At 42.9% G+C, this 20,403-nt stretch overlaps 1 protein-coding gene across 1 annotated transcript; it reads right to left on the reverse strand.

Moving 5' to 3' along the window:
- Nucleotides 1-1,085: 1,085 nt before the first annotated feature.
- LOC115152797 (potassium channel subfamily K member 1) lies at nt 1,086-19,685 on the reverse strand. The gene is made up of 3 exons (XM_029697602.1): nt 18,805-19,685; nt 8,641-9,036; nt 1,086-5,125 (listed from the first exon to the last, which is right to left on the reverse strand). Exons 1-3 carry the CDS (start codon nt 19,157-19,159, stop codon nt 4,860-4,862), a joined length of 1,017 nt encoding a protein of 338 aa, XP_029553462.1. The 5' UTR covers nt 19,160-19,685; the 3' UTR covers nt 1,086-4,859.
- Nucleotides 19,686-20,403: the final 718 nt, after the last annotated feature.

A 20,403-nucleotide genomic window follows, 5' to 3' on the forward strand; every position in this document is an offset into this window, starting at 1 on the left:
TGTTACAGTTACTATAAGACCAACACCTTACAGTAACACTGACCAGGACTGTTACAGTTACTATAAGACCAACACTCTACAGTAACACTGACCAGGACTGTTACAGTTACTATAAGACCATCACCCTACAGTAACACTGACCAGGACTGTTACAGTTACTATAAGACCATCACCCTACAGTAACACTGACCAGGACTGTTACAGTTACTATAAGACCAACATAGTAATAGTACCAAGATGTCCACAATATTAATACCAGGATGTCCACAATATTAATACCAGGATGTCCACAATAATAATACCAGGATGTCCACAATAATAATACCAGGATGTCCACAATAATACCAGTATGTCCACAATATTAATACCAGGATGTCCACAATAATAATACCAGGATGTCCACAATATTAATACCAGGATGTCCACAATATTAATACCAGGATGTCCACAATAATAATACCAGGATGTCCACAATAATAATACCAGGATGTCCACAATATTAATACCAGGATGTCCACAATATTAATACCAGTATGTCCACAATAATAATACCAGGATGTCCACAATAATAATACCAGGATGTCCACAATATTAATACCAGTATGTCCACAATAATAATACCAGGATGTCCACAATAATAATACCAGGATGTCCACAATAATAATACCAGGATGTCCACAATAATAATACCAGGATGTCCACAATATTAATACCAGGATGTCCACAATATTAATACCAGTATGTCCACAATAATAATACCAGGATGTCCACAATAATAATACCAGTATGTCCACAAGTCATCTTGTACTCACCTGTATGTCAAACAAATAAGTTTCAAATACAGGATGACATCATGACAAATATGTACAAGCAAATAAATTAATATTCCCTTATGTACATCTTAACTTAAATCTTAATTTAGTTGTTATTTGTAGATCTTAATTTGGGCAATATATGTCAGTTAATTCATTATAATGTAGCTATTACAAATCAGTTAAACAGTTGTCCAGGGAAATGTTTCTACTGCATTGTACTGTAAAGCAGTCCTGTCTGCCTGCAGTCAATCAGTGTTTTCTGTAGTCAAGTTCCTCTGAGTCTCTCACGGAATACCTTTATTAGAATCATCATTGGCATAAATTACAAACACGCATTTGTAAACACTACTCTTAACATCCCCCAGAAATACTAAGCTCTTTCTAAAATAGTTCAAAACTAGTTTATAGTCATGTTTTTAAATAGTGATTTGCAGTATCAAATAATCAGACGTTTCTTGTCTGTCACAGAGCAGTCCTGAAGCTTTACAGATGTAGGCTCTTAATTTGATCACTCTTTTGTTGCAGATGAGCTTTGTGATTTACATACATTCACTAAAAACCCGCACTAACACAGTTATATTAACAGTATTGCACTTTTCATGTAGCCTACTTTTGGCCAGCTAATAGCCTAACCACTAATCAAGCAACATTATGGACTAAATGTTAAAATCCTGTTCCTGCAGGATTATTTTGCTGTGACAATACTGGTCAAATTAAGATCCTATATCTGTACACACACTGCAAGTCTTCTAACAACAACATCACTTCTTCTAAATTCAGTTCTTCTTTATCCTTTCACTTAAATCTGAAGTACAGGATATCACTTTTGTACTTTCCAGAACCAATCATTTTTGGTCCAAAATGTTCAACCCGGTCATTTCCCATTTCTGAGTGGTTCACATAAGGTGTTCAGTAACCTGCTGTGGTCATATGATTGATGAGAATACACTGGTAAAAATAAGGTGCTTTATGAGGGCCTTATGAGATGAGTCACTGAACCTTTTATGGTTCTATACAGCATCATTTCTTCTCGCAGTGTAAAAGGATTCAGACTGCCTTGTTCGTGTTCCCCTTTTAACCGTCCCTTTAACATACAATAAACCACACAGACACAGTAAGTCCCTTTCTTTCAGACTAAATAACATGATAAATACACACAGTACAGCACTAGTCAACAAACATTTAACTGCCTCAAAATAACATCACAACTTGTACTTTAAACTAGCATCAAATAAACATCTTACTGTAATTCATATTCAGGGCATTTCACAATGATGAAATGTGCTACGGTTGTATACCTGATCCAGTTAACCTGAATACATGTGTTTCAGTTCACTCCTGTAAAATATACCTTAGAACTACATCCAGTACTATGTGTACAGACGCTAACAGTATAATGTGATATTAGAATCCATTTTCCCAGGTGGATGTCCTAGTAAATGTTCCCAACTGTGCTATTGTCAAGTTAGTAGGACTTTCTAGCAACTTTCTACCAAGCCCATATCTATGTGTTTATAACTGTGCTCATAACGCATTATGACTGCATCATAACTCACTATGTGCGTGTTGATAACACATGATAGATATGGATATAGTCTATATAAGAACAGTAGATAGATAGCAAGGCTGTTCTGAACAAGGATCCTGGCAATGAGCCAAGCTCCAATAGTAAGGCTGACATTTCCCTTATCGTTAAGTTAACCAGCGTACACATCAACTAGACATATGAAGGCTACATGTTTTGTGTCAATACGAGCGGGATAGTTAAGTTCCCCGTGGATGATAAAGGGCTACAATACTATCGTATTCAATATTACTAACAGTGGTTTGAAGTCAAGCTTTTGTTTTTAAAATGTGTCCTTTTGCTGAAGCTTAAGTTCTGAAGTTCTCTGAAATACCCTTCTACTCTCCTATGAGTCCCCGGTATCCCCGTTCCCACGCCTTCCTTCATAGGCTGCATCCCGATTCTCTACCCTTCTTATTGAAAAGCATTGAATTGGTGTTAGCATCGACTGGGGAGAGTTTCGCCTAGAGATTTTCAGCTAATGTTACAGAGAGTTTCACCTAGAGAGAATTGATGGTAGGCAGTGATCAAGAGGCGATAGAAACACACACGTGTTTAGGCGAGGTGCTGTCTTAGGGAGTAGAACACTTGGAAAAGAACAGGAGAGCTGCACACCCAGGGGCTCAGATGCAACCATTTAATCACCTAATAACCAACGTTTCCACAGACAAGCTGTCTTCATCGGGGTATAACGACAAATGCAGTGATCAAGTGCACACTTCAGAAGAAGGATAGAGAACTGGGATGCAACCTTAGTTTCACCATCCCTCCCCCTCACTACACTTATACTCTCCTTGTCCTTCCTTAGTTTCACCATCCCTCCCCCCTCACTACACTTCTACTCCCCTTGTCCTTCCCTAGTTTCACCATCCCTCCCCCCTCACTACACTTCTACTCTCCTTGTCCTTCCCTAGTTTCACCATCCCTCCCCCTCACTACACTTCTACTCTCCTTGTCCTTCCCTAGTTTCACCATCCCTCCCCCCTCACTACACTTCTACTCTCCTTGTCCTTCCTTAGTTTCACCATCCCTCCCCCCTCACTACACTTCTACTCTCCTTGTCCTTCCCTAGTTTCACCATCCCTCCCCCCTCACTACACTTCTACTCTCCTTGTCCTTCCTTAGTTTCACCATCCCTCCCCCCTCACTACACTTTTACTCTCCTTGTCCTTCCCTAGTTTCACCATCCCTCCCCCCTCACTACACTTCTACTCTCCTTGTCCTTTCCTAGTTTCACCATCCCTCCCCCCTCACTACACTTCTACTCTCCTTGTCCTTCCTTAGTTTCACCATCCCTCCCCCTCACTACACTTCTACTCTCCTTGTCCTTTCCTAGTTTCACCATCCCTCCCCCTCACTACACTTCTACTCTCCTTGCCCTTCCTTAGTTTCACCATCCCTCCCCCCTCACTACACTTCTACTCTCCTTGTCCTTCCCTAGTTTCACCATCCCTCCCCCCTCACTACACTTCTACTCTCCTTGTCCTTCCCTAGTTTCACCATCCCTCCCCCCTCACTACACTTCTACTCTCCTTGTCCTTCCCTAGTTTCACCATCCCTCCCCCCTCACTACACTTCTACTCTCCTTGTCCTTCCTTAGTTTCACCATCCCTCCCCCCTCACTACACTTCTACTCTCCTTGTCCTTCCCTAGTTTCACCATCCCTCCCCCCTCACTACACTTCTACTCTCCTTGTCCTTCCCTAGTTTCACCATCCCTCCCCCCTCACTACACTTATACTCTCCTTGTCCTTCCCTAGTTTCACCATCCCTCCCCCTCACTACACTTCTACTCTCCTTGTCCTTCCCTAGTTTCACCATCCCTCCCCCTCACTACACTTATACTCTCCTTGTCCTTCCCTAGTTTCACCATCCCTCCCCCCTCACTACACTTCTACTCTCCTTGTCCTTCCTTAGTTTCACCATCCCTCCCCCCTCACTACACTTCTACTCTCCTTGTCCTTCCCTAGTTTCACCATCCCTCCCCCCTCACTACACTTCTACTCTCCTTGTCCTTCCTTAGTTTCACCATCCCTCCCCCTCACTACACTTCTACTCTCCTTGTCCTTCCCTAGTTTCACCATCCCTCCCCCTCACTACACTTCTACTCTCCTTGTCCTTCCTTAGTTTCACCATCCCTCCCCCCTCACTACACTTCTACTCTCCTTGTCCTTCCCTAGTTTCACCATCCCTCCCCCCTCACTACACTTCTACTCTCCTTGTCCTTCCCTAGTTTCACCATCCCTCCCCCCTCACTACACTTCTACTCTCCTTGTCCTTCCCTAGTTTCACCATCCCTCCCCCCTCACTACACTTATACTCTCCTTGTCCTTCCCTAGTTTCACCATCCCTCCCCCCTCACTACACTTCTACTCTCCTTGTCCTTTCCTAGTTTCACCATCCCTCCCCCCTCACTACACTTCTACTCTCCTTGTCCTTCCCTAGTTTCACCCCAACATTTTAACTATCCAAACCCCCTTTCTAGCCGATCATGGGGTCGTCCCCACCGGGCGAGGCCAGCTCGGGGACACTAACGAAGGGCACGTTCTTGTCCTCCCTGAGCGAGGAGGAGTTGTTCCGGTGGGACACTGAGGTGAAGGACAGATGGTCGTGCTCCAGTATAGCCAAGCGGTCCTGTGGTTTCTCCTTCTTCAGATAGAACATCTTCCTCAGGGTCTTCAGTTGCTGCAGCTCACAGAGTGTCTCCAGGACCACCAGCATCACGACCAGGCCCAGGAGGAGGTAGACTGGAGAGAGAGAGAGAGAGAAAAGAGAGAGAGAGATAGAGAGAGCGAGAGAGAGAGATAGAGAGAGAAAAGAGAGAGCGAGAGAGAGATAGAGAGGGACAGAGCGAGAGAGAGAGTGAGTGTGAGAGCGAGAGAGACAGAGACAAAGAGAGAGAAAGAGAGAGAGTGAGAGAGACAGAGACAGAGAGAGAGAGAGAGAGAGCGAGAGACAGAGAGAGAGACAGAGACAGAGAGGTATTATCCCTGGACATTAATATTGTCATTTGATCACTCTCCCTCCATGGTTCATATCCTCACATGCATAGTGTGATATAAATACTGAATAGGCTATCTGCAGCTCTCCTCTTCTCCTCTTCTCCAACTCATCACTGGCTCATTGAAACCCTCAGCTGACTCAGTTCATATCATGGAAATCACAACCTCACAACATTGTTCGTTTTTCTATCTAACCACTAGGGGGAGGGAGAGGGCACTGATGAGCCCAGCAAGCAGTGTGTAGTCAGTAGAAAGGTTTTGGTGTTGGATTTCCCAATAATTGATGAGTTCATTATTATCATGATCATTACTATGGTCATAATCATTTTTTAACTAGAATTTAGATCAACTAAAGTCTCTGAATAGCAGTAGCAGTCTACATTAATTTAGAGGTCTACAATGATGCCAAGCCATTCTGTGTATTGATGAGGGAAGAGGGGATGTTCAGGAAAGATATGTGAAGATTCTCCTATCTCAGAGTCAGCCAAACTTCAAAAACATACCAGAAGTGCTGAGGGAAATCCAAATAAAATATACAGGACCCACTATTAAGTTAAAATCAGCCTTTTTCTCTCTCTTCTTAGCCAAGAGCTGTCTTCTCTTTCACATCAAAAGGCTTCTGGTTTTTGGCTTCTAAAGAGCAAGATGAGTCTGTCCAATAGCATCTAGAGACTCAAGACGAACCTGTCCAATAGCATCTAGAGCCTCAAGACGAACCTGTCCAATAGCATCTAGAGCCTCAAGACAAACCTGTCCAATAGCATCTAGAGCCTCAAGACGAACCTGTCCAATAGCATCCAGAGCCTCAAGACGAGCCTGTCCAATAGCATCCAGAGCCTCAAGACGAGCCTGTCCAATAGCATCCAGAGCCTCAAGACAAACCTGTCCAATAGCATCCAGAGCCTCAACACGAACCTGTCCCATAGCATCCAGAGTCTCAAGACAAACCTGTCCAATAGCATCCAGAGCCTCAAGACAAACCTGTCCAATAGCATCCAGAGCCTCAAGACGAACCTGTCCAATAGCATCCAGAGCCTCAACACGAACCTGTCCAATAGCATCCAGAGCCTCAAGACGAACCTGTCCAATAGCATCCAGAGCCTCACGGCGAACCTGTCCAATAGCATCCAGAGTCTCAAGACAAACCTGTCCAATAGCATCCAGAGCCTCAAGACAAACCTGTCCAATAGCATCCAGAGTCTCAAGACGAACCTGTCCAATAGCATCCAGAGCCTCAAGACAAACCTGTCCAATAGCATCCAGAGACTCAAGACAAACCTGTCCAATAGCATCCAGAGACTCAAGACAAACCTGTCCAATAGCATCCAGAGCCTCAAGACAAACCTGTCCAATAGCATCCAGAGTCTCAAGACAAACCTGTCCAATAGCATCCAGAGCCTCAAGACGAACCTGTCCAATAGCATCCAGAGCCTCAAAACGAACCTGTCCAATAGCATCCAGAGCCTCAAGACGAACCTGTCCAATAGCATCCAGAGCCTCAAGACAAACCTGTCCAATAGCATCCAGAGCCTCAAGACGAACCTGTCCAATAGCATCCAGAGTCTCAAGACGAACCTGTCCAATAGCATCCAGAGTCTCAAGACAAACCTGTCCAATAGCATCCAGAGCCTCAAGACAAACCTGTCCAATAGCATCCAGAGCCTCAAGACAAACCTGTCCAATAGCATCCAGAGCCTCAACACGAACCTGTCCAATAGCATCCAGAGTCTCAAGACGAACCTGTCCAATAGCATCCAGAGTCTCAAGACGAACCTGTCCAATAGCATCCAGAGCCTCAAGACGAACCTGTCCAATAGCATCCAGAGCCTGAAGACGAACCTGTCCAATAGCATCCAGAGTCTCAAGACAAACCTGTCCAATGCAGAGCCTCAAGACGAACCTGTCCAATAGCATCCAGAGCCTGAAGACGAACCTGTCCAATAGCATCCAGAGTCTCAAGACAAACCTGTCCAATGCAGAGCCTCAAGACGAACCTGTCCAATGCAGAGCCTCAAGACGAACCTGTCCAATGCAGAGCCTCAAGACGAACCTGTCCAATGCAGAGCCTCAAGACGAACCTGTCCAATAGCATCCAGAGCCTGAAGACGAACCTGTCCAATAGCATCCAGAGTCTCAAGACAAACCTGTCCAATGCAGAGCCTCAAGACGAACCTGTCCAATAGCATCCAGAGCCTGAAGACGAACCTGTCCAATAGCATCCAGAGTCTCAAGACAAACCTGTCCAATGCAGAGCCTCAAGACGAACCTGTCCAATGCAGAGCCTCAAGACGAACCTGTCCAATGCAGAGCCTCAAGACGAACCTGTCCAATGCAGAGCCTCAAGACGAACCTGTCCAATGCTGAGCCTCAAGACGAACCTGTCCAATGCAGAGCCTCAAGACAAACCTGTCCAATGCAGAGCCTCAAGACGAACCTGTCCAATGCAGAGTCTCAAGACAAACCTGTCCAATGCAGAGTCTCAAGACAAACCTGTCCAATGCAGAGCCTCAAGACAAACCTGTCCAATGCAGAGCCTCAAGACAAACCTGTCCAATGCAGAGCCTCAAGACAAACCTGTCCAATGCAGAGCCTCAAGACAAACCTGTCCAATGCAGAGCCTCAAGTCAAACCTGTCCAATGCAGAGCCTCAAGACAAACCTGTCCAATGCAGAGCCTCAAGACAAACCTGTCCAATGCAGAGCCTCAAGACAAACCTGTCCAATGCAGAGCCTCAAGACGAACCTGTCCAATAGCATCCAGAGCCTCAAGACGAACCTGTCCAATAGCATCCAGAGCCTGAAGACGAACCTGTCCAATAGCATCCAGAGCCTCAAGACGAACCTGTCCAATGCAGAGCCTCAAGACAAACCTGTCCAATAGCATCGAGCCTCAAGGTGTTGGATGTTGCTGTATCTCTATTTATCTGTTTATTTAAGTTCACTTTAATTTGGACAACCCAGTTCTGGATCATTCATCACCCAGTTCTCGATCATTCATCAACCCAGTTCTAGATCATTCATCACCCCAGTTCTGGATCATTCATCAACCCAGTTCTAGATCATTCATCACCCCAGTTCTAGATCATTCATCACCCCAGTTCTAGATCATTCATCACCCCAGTTCTATATCATTCATCAACCCAGTTCTAGATCATTCATCACCCCAGTTCTAGATCATTCATCAATCTTTCATGGACTATTGGAACACCAGCACCTATTGTGGGCTAAAAGAAATTTAAGCAAACAAATGTGAACACTCACCAGTGATGCCCACTTTATAGATCTGTCTGAACCTCTGGTTGAAGGACTCTCCTGGTACGTAATCTCCCAGTCCGATGGTACTGAGAGATATAAAACAAAAGTAGAAACTCTCCAGGAAGTTCCAGTTCTCCTCTAGGGAGGAGAAGATGGCCGCCGGGATGAGGAAGAAACAGGAAGCAGCCAGGATGGCGAGGAGCGTGGCGTGGACCATGGCTACCAAAGGTTTGGACAGGCCCCAGCGGGTGGACACATATAGGACGGGCCGGCGGGTGCTGAAGATCATGATGCGTTGGACCACGGCGGTGAGGAAGAGGAGGGTGAAGGGGATGCCGAGCACAGAGTAGACGATACAGAAAGCTTTTCCCCCGTCGGAGAGCGGAGCGGTGTGACCATATCCTGGAGGAAACACAAAGCAGTGTTTAATTAAGATTATGATCAATGTTAAAGTACAGCATTATCTAACGACATGTTAATACAATATTGATATTAGTTAAGACCAACGTTAATACAAAGTGTTACCCACTTCCCAAATATTTGCATCACTTTTTTCATCTACACGTTCAAGGCAGTAAAAGTGATGACAGTAGTCTACTGCCCAGCTGAACCACATACAAGGCAGTAGTAGTGATGACAGTAGTCTATTAACCAGCTGAACCACATATAAGGCAGTAGTAGTGATGACAGTAGTCTACTGCCCAGCTGAACCACATACAGTGAGGGAAAAAAGTATTTGATCCCCTGCTGATTTTGTACGTTTGCCCACTGACAAAGAAATGATCAGTCTATAATTTTAATGGTAGGTTTACTTGAACAGTGAGAGACAGAATAACAACAAAAAAATCCAGAAAAACGCATGTCAAAAATGTTATAAATTGATTTGCATTTTAATGAGGGAAATAAGTATTTGACCCCCTCTCAATCAGAAAGATTTCTGGCTCCCAGGTGTCTTTTATACGGATAACGAGCTGAGATTAGGAGCACACTCTTAAAGGGAGTGCTCCTAATCTCAGTTTGCTACCTGTATAAAAGACACCTGTCCACAGAAGCAATCAATCAATCAGATTTCAAACTCTCCACCATGGCCAAGACCCAAGAGCTCTCCAAGGATGTCAGGGACAAGATTGTAGACCTACACAAGGCTGGAATGGGCTACAAGACCATCGCCAAGCAGCTTGGTGAGAAGGTGACAACAGTTGGTGCGATTATTCGCAAATGGAAGAAACACAAAAGAACTGTCAATCTCCCTCGGCCTGGGGCTCCATGCAAGATCTCACCTCGTGGAGTTGCAATGATCATGAGAACGGTGAGGAATCAGCCCAGAACTACATGGGAGGATCTTGTCAATGATCTCAAGGCAGCTGGGACCATAGTCACCAAGAAAACAATTGGTAACACACTACGCCCGTGAAGGACTGAAATCCTGCAGCGCTCGCAAGGTCCCCCTGCTCAAGAAAGCACATATACATGTCCGTCTGAAGTTTGCCAATGAACATCTGAATGATTCAGAGGACAACTGGGTGAAAGTGTTGTGGTCAGATGAGACCAAAATGGAGCTCTTTGGCATCAACTCAACTTGCCGTGTTTGGAGGAGGAGGAGGAATGCTGCCTATGACCCCAAGAACACCATCCCCACCGTCAAACATGGAGGTGGAAACATTATGCTTTGGGGGTGTTTTTCTGCTAAGGGGACAGGACAACTTCACCGCATCAAAGGGACGATGGACGGGGCCATGTACCGTCAAATCTTGGGTGAGAACTTCCTTCCCTCAGCCAGGGCATTGAAAATGGGTCGTGGATGGGTATTCCAGCATGACAATGACCCAAAACACACGGCCAAGGGAACAAAGGAGTTGCTCAAGAAGAAGCACATTAAGGTCCTGGAGTGGCCTAGCCAGTCTCCAGACCTTAATCCCATAGAAAATCTGTGGAGGGAGCTGAAGGTTCGAGTTGCCAAATGTCAGCCTCGAAACCTTAATGACTTGGAGAAGATCTGCAAAGAGGAGTGGGACAAAATCCCTCCTGAGATGTGTGCAAACCTGGTGGCCAACTACAAGAAACGTCTGACCTCTGTGATTGCCAACAAGGGTTTTGCCACCAAGTACTAAGTCATGTTTTGCAGAGGGGTCAAATACTTATTTCCCTCATTAAAATGCAAATCAATTTATAACATTTTTGACATGCGTTTTCTGGATTTTGTTGTTGTTATTCTGTCTCTTACTGTCCAAATAAACCTACCATTAAAATTATAGACTGATCATTTCTTTGTCAGTGGGCAAACGTACAAAATCAGCAGGGGATCAAATACTTTTTTCCCTGACTGTAATTAGTATCCCTCATTTACTCAAGTGTTTCCTTTATTTTGGCAGTTACCTGTATGTACCCATTGATTCTTCAAGAATATAGCTTATACATACATACATACAACTGTCTTACCCCATCAGAACCCAAAATAGAAGCTTGTTTTAATCCAATGTTTGTAACAATGTAAATGTAAACAAACACTATATAGCTTCAAAACATGGTTAAAACTTTACATGAAGATGAGAGTGGTTACATTTCTCCAGCCACATCTCTTAGCTTTTTACCAAAACAGTAGTGTGGTGCCCGTTTGGATATTGTTCCACCTCTAGATTGCCCCACCTCTAGATTGCCCCTTTAAAGAAAAGAGCATGTAGCATGTTTTGGTTGAAGTGTTCCTATCATGAGTGTTCAAAATGCCATGGCCCTCCTACACAATCATGGAAAACTAGGCTAGTTCATGTCAGAGTAGGCCTACCATGATTTTCAATATCTTTATTAAGTCAAAATGGATAGAAAGTTATGTTAGGAATCAAACCCTGCAGTAAAATGAAGCAATGCCTGTTTAGAAGGGGAGCCCCAGTGTGGTGACATCAGCGGATATTACACCAATTGGATTCACAGTCTACTTGTTGTCTATTTAAGTTGACCAGTTCTGTGGTCTATTTAAGTTGACCAGTTCTGTGGTCTATTTAAGTTGATCAGTTCTGTGGTCTATTTAAGTTGATCAGTTCTGTGGTCTATTTTGATCAGTTCTGTGGTCTATTTAAGTTGATCAGTTCTGTGGTCTATTTAAGTTGACCAGTTCTGTGGTCTATTTAAGATGACCAGTTTTGTGATCTATTTAAGTTGATCAGTTCTGTGGTCTATTTAAGTTGATCAGTTCTGTGGTCTATTTAAGTTGACCAGTTCTGTGGTCTATTTAAGTTGACCAGTTCTGTGGTCTATTTAAGTTGACCAGTTCTGTGGTCTATTTAAGTTGACCAGTTCTGTGGTCTATTTAACTTGATCAGTTCTGTGGTCTATTTAACTTGATCAGTTCTGTGGTCTATTTAACTTGATCAGTTCTGTGGTCTATTTAACTTGATCAGTTCTGTGGTCTATTTAAGTTGATCAGTTCTGTGATCTATTTAAGTTGATCAGTTCTGTGATCTATTTAAGTTGATCAGTTCTGTGATCTATTTAAGTTGACCAGTTCTGTGGTCTATTTAAGTTGATCAGTTCCGTGATCTATTTAAGTTGATCAGTTCTGTGGTCTATTTAAGATGACCAGTTCTGTGGTCTATTTAAGTTGACCAGTTCTGTGGTCTATTTAAGTTGACCAGTTCTGTGGTCTATTTAAGATGACCAGTTCTGTGGTCTATTTAAGACGACCAGTTCTGTGGTCTATTTAAGATGACCAGTTCTGTGGTCTATTTAAGATGACTAGTTCTGTGGTCTATTTAAGTTGACCAGTTCTGTGGTCTATTTAAGATGACCAGTTCTGTGGCCTATTTAAGTTGACCAGTTCTGTGGTCTATTTTGATCAGTTCTGTGGTCTATTTAAGTTGACCAGTTCTGTGGTCTATTTAAGTTGATCAGTTCTATGGTCTATTTAAGATGACTAGATCTGTGGCCTATTTAAGTTGACCAGTTCTGTGGTCTATTTTGATCAGTTCTGTGGTCTATTTAAGTTGACCAGTTCTGTGGTCTATTTAAGTTGACCAGTTCTGTGGTCTATTTAATATGACCAGTTATGTGGCCTATTTAAGTTGACCAGTTCTGTGGTCTATTTTGATCAGTTCTGTGGTCTATTTAAGTTGACCAGTTCTGTGGTCTATTTAAGTTGATCAGTTCTGTGGTCTATTTAAGATGACTAGATCTGTGGCCTATTTAAGTTGATCAGTTCTGTGGTCTATTTAAGTTGATCAGTTCTGTGGTCTATTTAAGTTGACCAGTTCTGTGGTCTATTTAAGTTGACCAGTTCTGTGGTCTATTTAAGATGACCAGTTCTGTGGCCTATTTAAGTTGACCAGTTCTGTGGTCTATTTTGATCAGTTCTGTGGTCTATTTAAGTTGACCAGTTCTGTGGTCTATTTAAGTTGATCAGTTCTGTGGTCTATTTAAGATGACTAGATCTGTGGCCTATTTAAGTTGACCAGTTCTGTGGTCTATTTTGATCAGTTCTGTGGTCTATTTTGATCAGTTCTGTGGTCTATTTTGATCAGTTCTGTGGTCTATTTAAGTTGACCAGTTATGTGGTCTATTTTGATCAGTTCTGTGGTCTATTTTGATCAGTTCTGTGGTCTATTTAAGTTGACCAGTTCTGTGGTCTATTTAAGTTGACCAGTTCTGTGGTCTATTTAAGATGACCAGTTCTGTGGCCTATTTAAGTTGACCAGTTCTGTGGTCTATTTTGATCAGTTCTGTGGTCTATTTAAGTTGACCAGTTCTGTGGTCTATTTAAGTTGATCAGTTCTGTGGTCTATTTAAGATGACTAGATCTGTGGCCTATTTAAGTTGACCAGTTCTGTGGTCTATTTTGATCAGTTCTGTGGTCTATTTTGATCAGTTCTGTGGTCTATTTTGATCAGTTCTGTGGTCTATTTAAGTTGACCAGTTATGTGGTCTATTTTGATCAGTTCTGTGGTCTATTTAAGTTGACCAGCTCTGCACACGCGTCCTCGATGCCGGATGTCACGGGCACGTATGCACTGGTGTATCTTGCTGCCATTGCATTGCTGCTGTCACAAGCTGCTACTCATATGCTTCTTGTGTTCTGATATCCCACCACCTCCCCAGCCTCCTCCCCAGCCTCCTCCCCACCACCTCCCCAGCCTCCTCCCCAGCCACCTCCCCAGCCTCCTTCCCACCACCTCCCCAGCCTCCTCCCCACCACCTCCCCAGCCTCCTCCCCACCACCTCCCCAGCCTCCTCCCCACCCTAGGCTCCCTGGCCCCTAGGCTCCCTGGCCCCTAGGCTCCCAGGCCTCTAGGCTCACAGGCCTCTAGGCTCCCTGGCCTCTAGGCTGACAGGTCTCTAGGCTCCCTGGCCAATAGGCTCCTTGACCCCAATAGACTCCCTGCCCCCCCTGCCTTGTAACAGTCTACTGTCTATAGTGTTAAACGTAACCCTGCCTTGTAACAGTCTACTGTCTATAGTGTTAAACGTAACCCTGCCTTGTAACAGTCTACTGTCTATAGTGTTAAATGTAATCCTACCTTGTAACAGTCTACTGTCTATAGTGTTAAATGTAACCCTGCCTTGTTACAGTCTACTGTCTATAGTGTTAAACGTAACCCTGCCTTGTAACAGTCTACTGTCTATAGTGTTAAATGTAATCCTACCTTGTAACAGTCTACTGTCTATAGTGTTAAACGTAACCGTGCCTTGTTACAGTCTACTGTCTATAGTGTTAAACGTAACCCTGCCTTGTAACAGTCTACTGTCTATAGTGTTAAATGTAATCCTACCTTGTAACAGTCTACTGTCTATAGTGTTAAACGTAACCCTGCCTTGTTAGTCTACTATCTATAGTGTTAAATGTAACCCTGCCTTGTTACAGTCTACTATCTATAGTGTTAAACGTAACCCTGCCTTGTAACAGTCTACTATCTATAGTGTTAAACGTAACCCTGCCTTTTAACAGTCTACTATCTATAGTGTTAAACGTAACCCTGCCTTGTTAGTCTACTATCTATAGTGTTAAACGTAACCCTGCCTTGTTAGGGTCTACTATCTATAGTGTTAAACGTAACCCTGCCTTGTAACAGTCTACTATCTATAGTGTTAAATGTAACCCTGCCTTGTAACAGTCTACTATCTATAGTGTTAAACGTAACCCTGCCTTGTAACAGTCTACTATCTATAGTGTTAAACGTAGCCCTGCCTTGTAACAGTCTACTATCTATAGTGTTAAACGTAACCCTGCCTTGTTAGTCTACTATCTATAGTGTTAAACGTAACCCTGCCTTGTTACAGTCTACTATCTATAGTGTTAAATGTAACCCTGCCTTGTTACAGTCTACTATCTATAGTGTTAAACGTAACCCTGCCTTGTAACAGTCTACTATCTATAGTGTTAAACGTAACCCTGCCTTGTTACAGTCTACTGTCTATAGTGTTAAATGTAACCCTGCCTTGTAACAGTCTACTATCTATAGTGTTAAATGTAACCCTGCCTTGTTACAGTCTACTATCTATAGTGTTAAACGTAACCCTGCCTTGTAACAGTCTACTGTCTATAGTGTTAAATGTAAACCTGCCTTGTAACAGTCTACTATCTATAGTGTTAAATGTCTACCCTGCCTTGTTACAGTCTACTGTCTGTAGTGTTAAATGTAACCCTGCCTTGTAACAGTCTACTCTCTATAGTGTTAAATGTAACCCTACCTTGCATAAAGCTGACAGAATGAATCATTCCAGAAGAGCACTGTAATCAGACTAACACATACTAGGTTTTATGACATAAAATGAAAATACTTTTCTACATTGAAACCTTTCTGTCAAGTCCACTGTTTAACATTGTATGTGTATAGAGTTCAATTATTATTGAAAGACACTAACCATGTTTTCATCCACAGTTTTTACATGTGTAAAGTCATACCATATAAAAAAAGAATGGCAGCTGTGATGGAACAATTAGTTTCGGTACAATTTTATAAACGACAACAGATCTGTTCGTTCGCGACGGTGGGATCTTTCTGTATCTGTAAAAGAGATTATTTGAGAAATGGTGCTGGAAACACCTCTATGCGCAAATATTGATATAATAAGCGTCATATGGAAGTATACTTGGAGTCACACGATGACATGGTGAGTGATCATCCCACTACGACTGGGGAAGCATGCAGTTAATTAGGCTACAGATGAAATAAGTTATGATGAACTTCACAGGGGGGTGAAAGTGCAAGGTGATGAGCTTGATGCTCCTTTCCAATAACTATCCAGGGTCTTATTCTGGTGACATGATGATTGATGCTCCTTTCCAATAACTATCCAGGGTCTTATTCTGGTGACATGATGATTGATGCTCCTTTCCAATAACTATCCAGGGTCTTATTCTGGTGACGTGATGATTGATGCTCCTTTCCAATAACTGTCCAGGGTCTTATTCTGGTGACGTGATGATTGATGCTCCTTTCCAATAACTATCCAGGGTCTTATTCTGGTGACATGATGATTGATGCTCCTTTCCAATAACTATCCAGGGTCTTATTCTGGTGACGTGATGATTGATGCTCCTTTCCAATAACTATCCAGGGTCTTATTCTGGTGACGTGATGATTGATGCTCCTTTCCAATAACTATCCAGGGTCTTATTCTGGTGACATGATGATTGATGCTCCTTTCCAATTACTATCCAGGGTCTTATTCTGGTGACATGATGATTGATGCTCCTTTCCAATAACTATCCAGGGTCTTATTCTGGTGACATGATGATTGATGCTCCTTTCCAATTACTATCCAGGGTCTTATTCTGGTGACATGATGATTGATGCTCCTTTCCAATAACTATCCAGGGTCTTATTCTGGTGACATGATGATTGATGCTTGACTGCCATCTGACAAATAAAACTATTCTTGCTCTTATCGATAATAATGTCATCATGTAGATGAGCCTACCCACACAGCCCTCTTGCACTGTATCTGCCAGCTGTTGGCTAGAGCACACCTGCCAAGACCAGAGTAGACACATTTGCTATTTAACGCAACAGTTTTTGTGACAAAACTATAGATACAAATAATAATAATAATAATAATAGGTACATGAAATCTGATGCGAAAAAGTACATTTTGTGTGCACTATGACATCACCCACTGTTTTTTATCTACAACAAGTCAGTTTGGTGGAAACACACCACTGGTTTTTATCTACAACAAGTCAGTTTGGTGGAAACACACCACTGGTTTTTATCTACAACAAGTCAGTTTGGTGGAAACACACCACTGGTTTTTATCTACAACAAGTCAGTTTGGTGGAAACACACCACTGGTTTTTATCTACAACAAGTCAGTTTGGTGGAAACACACCACTGGTTTTTATCTACAACAAGTCAGTTTGGTGGAAACACACCACTGGTTTTTATCTACAACAAGTCAGTTTGGTGGAAACACACCACTGGTTTTTATCTATAACAAGTCAGTTTGGTGGAAACACACCACTGGTTTTTATCTACAACAAGTCAGTTTGGTGGAAACACACCACTGGTTTTTATCTACAACAAGTCAGTTTGGTGGAAACACACCACTGGTTTTTATCTACAACAAGTCAGTTTGGTGGAAACACACCACTGGTTTTTATCTATAACAAGTCAGTGTATGCCTACTTGCATTTGTTCTGGATTTGGGACTATGAAAAGACCCCTGGTGGCATGTCTGGTGGGGTAAGTGTGTGCATCAGAGCTGTGTATAAGTTGACTATGCAAATAATTTGGAATTTCCAACACATTAATGCTTCTTATAAAAACAAGAAATGATGCAGTCAGTCTCTCCTCAACTCTTAGCCAAGAGAGACATGCATGCATAGTATTAATATTAGCCCTCTGATTACAATGAAGAGCAAGACGTGCATCTCTGTTCTGGGCCGGCTGCAGCTTAACTATACTACAGAACAACAACAACAGTCCATTTAAATTGTTGTCTCTGGCTCTTTTGATATCAGATTCAGAATGAATAATAACAAGGTTTGTGGTAGTTTGAAAGGGTTTCCAATTCACATGACCCGACAAGAAAACCCTCAGCCCTATAGTCATAACACAGATGAAAAGGGAATAATAATAATGTTTTGTCATAGCCTACGAATAGGACCCAGAGTTTTACCTGACCAGGTCATGAGATCAGGGGGGAGGGTGTGGCAGAGCACAATTGTTTTTGGCCTGCGCTACAGACGCCTATATTTGTCCGCTAATACAGGACTAGTAAACGCCCAGTGCACTACTTTTGCGAAAAAATATATCTTACTTTTTAAAATTAATTTGTCCTTTATTATTCTAATGTGTCAGGGAGTGCTGCAGCACCCCACATCCCACAGCTATGCAGACATCTATTTTATTATTCTAATGTGTCAGGGGGTGCTGCAGCAGCCCACATCCCACAGCTATGCAGACATCTATTGTATTATTCTAATGTGTCAGGGGGTGCTGCAGCAGCCCACATCCCACAGCTATGCAGACATCTATTTTATTATTCTAATGTGTCAGGGAGTGCTGCAGCAGCCCACATCCCACAGCTATGCAGACATCTATTTTATTATTCTAATGTGTCAGGGAGTGCTGCAGCAGCCCACATCCCACAGCTATGCAGACATCTATTTTATTATTCTAATGTGTCAGGGAGTGCTGCAGCAGCCCACATCCCACAGCTATGCAGACATCTATTTTATTATTCTAATGTGTCAGGGAGTGCTGCAGCAGCCCACATCCCACAGCTATGCAGACATCTATTTTGGGGGGTAGGCCTATATAGTAGGCCTTTGTTGTGTGCAATGGCTGCATTGGGGGCATATATGTATTGTCATCACTGAGCTGAGTTCAGGTAACATAGCCAGGTGATACTTGGGTGTACAGTGTCTCGAAAGGGTACATTTCAGTGTCACAGGCAACAAAACGCAAACTGCTTTCAGGTCGTGTGCCTAGTTACAAGAAGGTTATGACAATAATCAACTGTATAACCATCATCCATAACTAAATAAGCAAGCAACTCCCTTATTTTTCCGAAAATAGATATAGGGCAACACATTTCTGAACGTCACCTATTCATTTCTGGGACCGATGTCATTGCGCCAACGTAGAACGAGCTATGACGCGCAGCATGCATCACCTCCAGCCAGCCCAACCCTAGATGGCTGAAATGCAGTACACTTTAATAGGCCAATGACGGACTCACCTGTGGTAGACAATACAGTACTGGCGAAAAAGAGCGAGGAGGTGAAGTCCCAATTCCAATTTGCCGATGCGTTATTGAGAATGGACACCCCATAGTTACTGGCCTCGAGCGCTTTCTCCAAAAACTCCTCAAGACGTTCTTCCGACAGACATTCGTTGTCTTGGAGGAACAGTTTTTTGATGGTTCGTAACTCCTGTCTTAGCCGGTCTTCATAAGGCAGTTCCACCGATGAAAAGACAACAGCTCCGAATATAAGATAAAGAATATATCCCAAGACTAAAATAAAAAAATACCATGTCGATTTGTGACTTTGTATCAACCGCACACACGAATTGCTAGTTAGAGATTGTAGCATTTTCCAATAGTTCTTGAAATTTCAATGTGTTACAGTTTATACTCTTGACATAAACAATGAATAGTTTATAGACGCTAAAATAGTAACACGTCGGCTAAAATATCATGTAGCTTATTTCTAGTTCAAGCGCGCGGTCCTTATCAACTACGACCAAAGCAAGCATGTGAGAATCGTTACTCTATACGTTTTGGTTTCTTTTCCGTCTCCTCTGTCTGTCCTGTGTATATTCTGTTCACTTTCACCGAGAAGGGTCGTTCTGCTGCTGAGAAGAGGATGATGTGGCGGCGGAGGGTGCCGGACTATGTTACGTCAGTCTGTTCCCCTCTTCTCCTCCTAGGTGAAACACATCGAGACAGACACGTGGGCGTAGAGAGCTAGTATATAGCACCTCTTTGTCTTTAGTCATTGTTCACGAAGGTAACATACGATCAGTGAGAAAGCCAAGGGCGTAGTGAAACCACACCGTTTTCTAACATTAGATGCTATTGCTGAAAGTGACATTGGGGGGTTGACTGTTGACTGTGAGTTAACCCCTACCAAAGAGACTGACAGACATGAGAGCAATGCATTAGAGGGACAACTTTATTATTTTAGTAGGTTGTGCTGTGGCCTGTCTCATCCCTCTTTCAATAGACTACCAGTGTGTGTGTGTGTGTATGTCAAGACACGTTTGTTTATTTGTCATATACACTGTATATACTGTAGACAGTATATAATATACTGTACATGGAGTACAAGGTGCAAGGAAATGCTTTATTGCAGGTTCACCCATAAATCAAATAAAACTTTATTGGTCACATACAGGTGTTTAGCAGATGTTATTGTGGGTGTAGAGAAATGCTTGTGCTTCTAGTTCCAACAGTGCAGCAATATCTAACAAGTAATCTAACAATTCCACAACAGCAACCTAATACACACAAATCTAAGTAGAGGTGCTGAGGGTGCTGCTGCTACCCCTGATAAATAGTAATACAAATGTATATACATATATTTTTAAATCTCCAAAAAGTATCTCCAGCACCCCGTCGCTGTCCCAGGCCCCGTCCCCATCGACAGCATTTCAATAAGGATTAGAGGCCAGTTGTCAAATTGGCTTCTTTCCAGATCCTGTATTGCATAATGTTTTATGCACTTTGACCTGCAGTGTAATTTAACCTCTTCGCTATAGGGGGCAGTATTTTCACGGCCGGATGAAAAACGTACCCTAATTAAACGGCCTACTTCTCGGGCCCAGAGTCAAATAT

The sequence above is a fragment of the Salmo trutta genome, chromosome 18, assembly GCF_901001165.1.
Source record: "Salmo trutta chromosome 18, fSalTru1.1, whole genome shotgun sequence".
In the NCBI taxonomy this organism is placed as follows: domain Eukaryota; kingdom Metazoa; phylum Chordata; class Actinopteri; order Salmoniformes; family Salmonidae; genus Salmo; species Salmo trutta.